The sequence below is a fragment of the Eriocheir sinensis genome, chromosome 36, assembly GCF_024679095.1.
Source record: "Eriocheir sinensis breed Jianghai 21 chromosome 36, ASM2467909v1, whole genome shotgun sequence".
Taxonomy (NCBI): Eukaryota; Metazoa; Arthropoda; class Malacostraca; order Decapoda; family Varunidae; genus Eriocheir; species Eriocheir sinensis.
Window position 1 is genome coordinate 16,922,545 of NC_066544.1, and position 7,608 is coordinate 16,930,152.

At 48.4% G+C, this 7,608-nt stretch overlaps 1 protein-coding gene and 1 non-coding gene across 3 annotated transcripts in view; both read right to left on the bottom strand.

Moving 5' to 3' along the window:
• The window catches only part of LOC127007939 (uncharacterized), a 35,879-nt gene that overhangs the window by 4,717 nt on the left and 23,554 nt on the right, over nucleotides 1-7,608 (bottom strand). For both annotated transcript variants that reach the window (XM_050879459.1, XM_050879458.1), the window contains exons 4-10: nucleotides 7,523-7,608; nucleotides 6,794-7,116; nucleotides 5,311-5,579; nucleotides 4,051-4,174; nucleotides 2,784-2,990; nucleotides 1,492-2,301; nucleotides 823-1,125 (exon numbers count right to left, since the gene is read on the bottom strand). The exon at nucleotides 7,523-7,608 is cut by the window's right edge and continues 258 nt beyond it. In XM_050879459.1, coding sequence (XP_050735416.1) covers nucleotides 823-1,125; nucleotides 1,492-2,301; nucleotides 2,784-2,990; nucleotides 4,051-4,174; nucleotides 5,311-5,579; nucleotides 6,794-7,116; nucleotides 7,523-7,608 — 2,122 coding nt within the window. The remainder of the gene's footprint in view (nucleotides 1-822; nucleotides 1,126-1,491; nucleotides 2,302-2,783; nucleotides 2,991-4,050; nucleotides 4,175-5,310; nucleotides 5,580-6,793; nucleotides 7,117-7,522) is intronic.
• Trnas-aga (transfer RNA serine (anticodon AGA)) lies at nucleotides 3,570-3,651 on the bottom strand. Its single transcript has one exon. It is a non-coding gene; the product is annotated as a tRNA-Ser (tRNA).

Here is a 7,608-nt window from a genome sequence, read left to right on the forward strand (position 1 = left end):
ATTACATATATAGGTAGATGAATTAATAGAAAGATGGAAAGAGGATGAAAGGAAGGAGGAAGGGTAGAGAGATAATGGGAAGTAGAGGAGAGAGATATAAATTGATAGAAAGATAGATAAGTAGATAGATAGATAAAGGGAAAGAGAATGGGAAGAATAGGGGAAGATAGAGGGGAGGAGGAGAGAGAGATAGATAGATTGAATGAAAGGTAAATAGATAGACAAATAGATAGAAGGGGAGAAAGTAGGGGAAGGGATTAGGGAGGGAGGAAAGGCAAGGATAGAGGAGGTGAAGGAGAGAGAAAGTGAAAGTTGCGTAAGTAAGGATAATTTATTTTTTTGACGGTTAGTGTTTGTGAGATGTATTACGAAGGTGATGTAGAGAGAGACTTTCACATTTTCTCTTCTCTCTCTCTCTCTCTCTCTCTCTCTCTCTCTCTGTCTGTCCTTTTGGTTCTTTAGCAATTTTTCTTTCTTTTTCTTTCTTTCTTTCTGTTTATTCATTCACTCCTCCTCCTTCTTTTTTCATCTTCTATACTTCATCCTCCTTATTCATATTCTACAACCATTCTTTAGTAATTTTTCTTTGTTTTCTTTCTTCTTTTTATTTCTTGTTAGTTAGTTTATTCATTCACTCCTTCTTCTTCATTTCATCCTATTTATTTTTCTACTATCTATTCTACTGATTACTACTATTGCTACTACTACTACTACTACTACTACTACTACTGCTACTACTACTACTACTACTACTACTACTACTACTACTACTACTACTACCACCACCACCACCACAACAACAACAGCAACAACAGTACTCACCCTCATGCCCCAGGACGAAGGTCAGGTCAGCTCTCTCCACCATTCTTGAAAACATGGTCAGGTTGAGATGTTTCAGGAGCCCCAGCAAGTCTGTACGGCCCCGCTCCTCCTCCGTCAGCGCCCCCGGGGGTCTCCACACGGCCACGCCCTCGGGAACCACCGGGGCGGGGCGTTGGGGAGGCACTTGGGGTAGGCTGTGAACTGGGGGTGGCGGGGCTGGGGCGAAGGAGGAGGAAATGGAGGGGTGGAAAGGGGTAACTCCGGGGTGGGTCTTGGTTCCGCTGGGGTGTGTTTTGGTGTGGGCTGAAAAAGGGGTGTTTTGGGGGTGATGAGAGGGGTGGAGATGAGGGGGAAGAGGGGGGAGGTTGGAGGTGTCTGTCTATCTTTATCTATATCTGTCTATGTATCTATCTATGTATCTTTATTTATGCATTTATATCTATTGGGGTTGTCTCTCTATTTTTATCTATATCCATGTATCCAGGTATCTATCTTTATCTATCTATCCATGTATCTATCTAAATGTATCTTTATTTATGCATCTATATCTATCTATCTATATATATCTATGCATTGGGGTTGTCTCTCTATCTTTATCTATATGTATCAAGTTATCTATCTATATGTATTTATGTATTTCTATATCTATCAATCTTTCTATCTGCGTACCTGTGTTAATCGCGTTCTCCCTGTGTCTCGCGTTCTCCTCCACCTTCACCGCCTCCTGCTGCAGTCGCTCTTGTTCTTCTTGATGCTGTATCCTGAAACTACTCGCCGCCACCACCTCGTTCTCGCCCTGCCTCGCCTGTGCCTCCCTCAGCGCCCCGGGGAGGCTCAGACGCGCCTTATCCTCGGCGGGGAGCGACCTGAGGATGGACTGAGGGGCGGGCAGGGACACGGGCCGCCCTCCGCAGTTCACCAGCCTCAGGAGCTCAAGAAGTTGCTGCCCTGACGGTGCCATTAACTTCCCGACGCCTGGCTCGTCTTGCAAGCCCCCCCGTGTGATGCCCTTGAGATGGTGAGGTGGGAAGGGAGCTGAAGGAGGTGGAGGAGGTCGAGAAGGGGGTGAAGGAGGTGAAGGAGGTGAAGGAGGAGGAGGAGAAGATGGCTCAGGAGTCGCCCATTCCTTAATATACTCCTCAAATGACGGAACATTCTGCGTCGTGGAGCTGAACGAAGAAACGGAGCGAAGGAACGTGTCTTGCCGCGGCGTCTCGTACAGCCCAGTGACGGAGTGCGACGGAGGAGGAGTAGGAGGAGGAGTAGGAAGAGGAGGAAGACGTAGAGGAAGAGGAGGAGGGAGAGGGGGAAGGCGTAGGGGTGCTGGGGCTTCCGTCTGGGGGAAGAGAGGCAGCGGGAGGCTCGTGGGGTCCGTGCCGACGTCCGACTCCGGCAAGACGTCGAAGATGAGGTGCACGACGCCGTTGGTCGCCGTCAGGTTGCGTGTTCTAAATGGTACTCCGTTGGCTGAGACCGTGCCTGTGGGAGGAGGAGGAGGAGGAGGAGGAGGAGATGATGGTGTAAGGGAGGGAGGAAAAAATGACGCGAAGGGAATGAAGAAGAGGAGGAGGAGGAGAATGTGAGGATGAGGGAGTCAGTGAGAAGATGAGGAAGGAGAGAGTGAGGAAGAGGGTCATTAGTGGCCTTTAAAAACCTCCTTTAATAACCCCCTTTAAATCTCCCCTTAAAATCCCTCTTACAAATCCATCGTAAGGGTCCCTTTAATCAAAATCACTCCCCATCCCTTATAAATCTCCCTCAGAATCCCCTTTAAGAAAATCTCCCTTAAAACTCACTTTACAAAGCACTTACATCCCTTAAAACTCTCTTAACAATATTCTCCCTTTAAAAATCTCCCTTAAAACTCCCTTAAAATATTCTCCCTTTAATAGTGCCCCTTAAATTCCCTCTTTCACCCCCTTCATAATGAACTCCCTCTCTTCCCCCTCTGCCCTCCTCACCGTCCGAGTCCCTCCTGAAGGTGATGGTGGTGCCTGCGAGGGTGGTGACGGTGCGGCGCTGCAGGAGGCCCTCGGTGTACCAGGTGCCCTCCAGCAGGTGCCGCTTCAGGAGGCCCCGCGCGCACTCCCGCCCCGTGAGCAGACGCGGCCACGAGTACCCCTTGGACGTGACGGCGGAGTCAGGGGGCGCCAGCAGGGTGTAGCTACCTGGGGGGGGAACGGGGGAAGGGGTGAGGCAGTGGTGGTGGCTGTGAGGGAGAGGAGGAGGTGGGTGTAGGAGGAGGAGAAGGATGAAAAACCACGAAGAACAAATAGAAGACCAAGAAAAAGGATGGGAGAGAAGGAGGAGGAAGAAGGAGGAAGAGGAAAAGGAGATAAAGGAAGGAAAACAACACGAAGAACGAGAAAAAAAGGAAAGGAAGAGAAGATGGAGGAGGAAAAAGAACACACACACAAAAAAATCAAGAAGGAGGAGTAGGTAGATAGGTAGATAGATAGAAAGATAGGTAGGTAGGTGGGTGGGTATATGTAGTGAGAAAAGGTGGGCTGAGACCGGAGAGTTTCACCTACTCGGTATGGCTTGGCGGGGCGGGGCGGAGCGAGTTAGCGGGGCGAGAGAGAGGGGGCGGGGCAGACTATACCATTCCCGTTATTCCATCAAAAACTCATTACCTAAGGGGAGGAGGGTCACAGGGGGGGCAAACAATGGACCCAGGCAACACGGTGAACAGTGATAGGTGGTGAGCGGTGAAGAGGAGCAGAGATAAAAATATGTCCACTCTTTGACGCAGTGAGTAGGATTCGAACCTACGCGGGAAGATCCCATCTGATTTCTAGTCAGACGCCTTAACCACTCGGCCATCACTGCTTACTGTCAGGTGCGCGGATACCTGAGATGAGTCTCTCTCTCTCTTTTTCTCTATCACAGCTGACTTTTCTAATAGATGAACAAGTAGAAGAATAGAAGGTTGAACTTACAGAGAGAGTAAGCTGTTGGATCATGATAGCAGCAGCGGTGGTAGTAGTAGTAGTAGTAGTAGGAAGAGGAGGAGTAGGAGGAGGAATATTAGAAGTAGTAATTGTAGTAGTAGTAGTGGTGGTAGTAGTAGTAGTAGTAGTAGCTGGTAGTAGTGATGGTGGTAGGGGCAGCAGTAGAAGTAGAAGTAGTAGTAGTAGCAGCAGTAGTAGTAGTAGTAGTAGTAGTAGTAGTAGCAGCAGTAGTAGTAGTAGTAGTAGTAGTAGTAGCAGTATCACATCTCCCCCTTACCCTCCGTCAGCAGAGCCGCGTCCAGCATGGCGAGCAGGGCGTTTAGCCTGCTGAAGGACGGGCCGCTAGCCACCAACACAGTCTGCAGGTCCCCCACGGGCGCCGACAGCACGGAGTCCACCACCTGGGGCGAGGGAGAGAGAGGCTGTCAGTGAAGATGAGATAGGAAGAGAAGGGAAGGGTTGGTAGAAAGAGAGGGGTGGATGGAAGGAAGAAGAGAAGGAAGAAAGGAAGGAAGGGAGGAAGGAAGAAGAGAAAGCACAGAAGAAAGGAGATGGAAATAGTATAAAGCGAAGACAATAAACTAAGCAATGTGAGGGGAAGAGAAAGACAGGAAGAGATACAGAGTGAAGAAAATATTGAAGAAAAGTAGAAATATCAAGTAAAAGATGGAAGAGGAAGCGGAAAGAAGATAAGAAAGAAGGGGAAATAACACACACACACACACACACACACACACACACACACGCTAACGGCTCATTCACTCGAGTATAAATGATTCCCGGATCTGCAAACGCGCGTGTATCCAGATTACCTTCACGCAGCCGCTAATACCCTTCCTCCTCCTCCTCCTCCTCCACCTGTCACTAACCCGTTCTCAGGTAAATCACGTGATCTTTACTCTTTCCTTCGGTTTTACACGCCTGTATTTCAATCTATTCTTACTACGGCAGCTTTTAAACTCACATCACTTCCTTATATTAACACACAAAGCTCCTCTTTATTCGGGAATGTCACTTACGTATTATGGCAGTTTCTCTACACTTCTTATCCCTTCCCTGTGCTTTTCTCATTACTTTCTTTATATAGTACTAACACAGTCCCTTCCTCTCCTCACACACAGTTATCCATTCTTTATCCTTCTCCTTTCCCTTTTCTATATATACTCATTCTCTCCACACACACACACACACACACACACACACACACACACACACACACACACACACACACACACACACACACACACACACCTATATCTCTTCTCTATCCTTCTCTTTTCTCTGTCATTCTCTTATTTCTTTCCCTATATACTAACACAGTCCCTCTCCCTCCTCACACACACCTATATCTCTTCTCTATCCTTCTCTTTTCTCTTATCTCTGTCATTCTCTTATTGCTTTCCCTATATACTAACACAGCCCCTCCCCCTCACCACACACACCTATCCCTTCTCTGTCCTTCTTTTCCCCCTTCTCTAACCTTCCCTTATCCCTTCTATACATGTGTACACTAAACACTCTCCACCCCCTCGCCCACCTGTATCGTGCCGTGCCTGAAGTCCACGTCGCCGTGCACCACCCTCGCGCCGTTCACGTACACGTTGTCGCCGTACACGTTGAACCTGACCTCGGGGCCCAGCAGCGTGGCGAAGGTGGCGTCGTTGGTCACGCGGGAGGCGGCGCGCGCGGGCAGCGGCAGGAGGTGGTAGGCGAGGTCGGAGCTGCGGGCCACCTGGCGAAGCTCCTGCCGGTTGAGTCTGGCGAAGGCTTGCTCGGTGGGCGCCAGTACGATGTAGGGGCCGCGTTCTGGGGGCGTTAATGGGGCGGTAAGGATGGGTAATGGTGTAGGAAATGGGTATATATAGAAGGAGGAGGAGGAGATGGGAGAGTTTCTGGGGTAATGGTGAATGGAATGAGCTTATAAGTGGAGGAGGAAGAGGAGTATCAGAGAATTAGGAGAGAAGGAGGATTATGGTCGGGCGGTATTGATAGGTGTGGGAGAAAGAAGATAATGCTAGTATATAAGAGGAGGAAGAAGAGAAGGGGCACAGAAAAGGAACAGGAGAGAGGAAGGGCTTGGACGGTGGTTGAAGGTATAGGGAGAGGGTAGGTAATGTTGGAGGGAACGAGAATATAGGAGAAGAAAAATGAAGAGAAGGGAGGATATTTAAGAAAGGGGGGCTTTTGGGGAGGAGGAGGAAGGAGGTCATGGGTGTAGATGAAGATGAAGAGAGGATAAAGAAAGAAGGAAAATTATATCCGATTGTATACAGAAAAAAGACGAAAGCGATAAAAGAGAAGCAAAAAAATAAAGAGGAATGTATGAGAGGTGGAGCGAATATAGAAACAAAAAAAAAAGCAATAAAAGAAAGAAAAAAGGAACAAAAAAGAAGGAGAAACGAATATAGCAAGAAGGAAAAAAAGAAGAGAATAACAGAAAGAAAAGAAGAAGGATATCCGTTTGTATGAAGAATAACCACCTCCTCCTCTTCCTCCTCCTCCTCCTCCTCCTCCTCCTCCTCCTCCTCCCCACCCCAAAAAATGATATGTATGAAAGGAAGAATGAAAAAAAAAACAATAGATGTGCCAAGAATGAAGGAAACTTGTCTGCCTGTGCGTTCCATAATGCATGAGAGAGAGAGAGAGAGAGAGAGAGAGAGAGAGAGAGAGAGAGAGAGAGAGAGAGAGAGAGAGAGAGAGAGAGAGAGAGAGAGAGAGATCAGACAGACAGACACAGACATTTTATCCAAGACACTCACTCACTCACTCACTCACTCACTCACTCACTCACTCACTTTCTCACTCACTCACTCACTCAATTACCTTTCTCTCTCTCACTCTTTCCTTCTCTCCCTTCCACCACCCTCCTTTCCTCCCCCCTTCCCTTCTCCCTCCCCTCCCTCCCTCTCTCTCACTCACTCACTCACAAAAACAAACCTTTCCTTTCTCCCTCATTCTCTATCCTTCCTCCCTTTTTCCCTCCCTCCCTCCCTCCCTCCTTCTCTCACTCACTCACTCACCTCCCGTTATGAGGAAATTAAGAAGTCCTGAAGTCTCAAGGAGTAGGAGCAGAGTGGTGAGTCCTTCCCTCCTCAGCGCCGCCACCACCCCGTCACCACCATCAACACCACCACCACCACCACCATCACCACGGAACAGGGTAGCGAAGAGGTCAATGGAGGTCAGCGGGTCACGTGGTGTTACTGGTGGTGTTACTGGTGTTTGTGTTACTGGTGTTTGTTTTTCTTTCTCTTTTATCTCTTTTTCCTTCTCTTCTCCTTCCTCTCTTTCGCTGTCTGTCTCCTCTTCTTCGTTCTCTGTCTCTATCTCGTCCTCTGGCTGCCTGGGAGGGGGGGTGGGGGAGGGATGTCAAGGGACGGGGGGAGGTACACACACACACACACACACACACACACACACACACACACACACACACACACACACACACACACACACACACACACATAAACATACACAATGACATCAGGCAATTTTTAGAGAACAGATGAACGCAAAAAAAAAAAAAAAAAACTGCAACGCGGACACAAGGAGGAAAAACGAGAGAGAGAGAGAGAGAGAGAGAGAGAGAGAGAGAGAGAGAGAGAGAGAGAGAGAGAGAGAGAGAGAGAGAGAGAGAGAGAACATAAATCAGCTACATGAATTTCACACACACACACACACACACACACACACACACACACACACACACACACACACACACACACACACACACACACACACACACTCACCTTTCTGGGTTAGGAAGACTATAGAGAGCGAGAGGTTGAGAGGAAGAGGAAGAGGAAGAAGAGGAGGAGGAGGAGGAGGAGGAGGA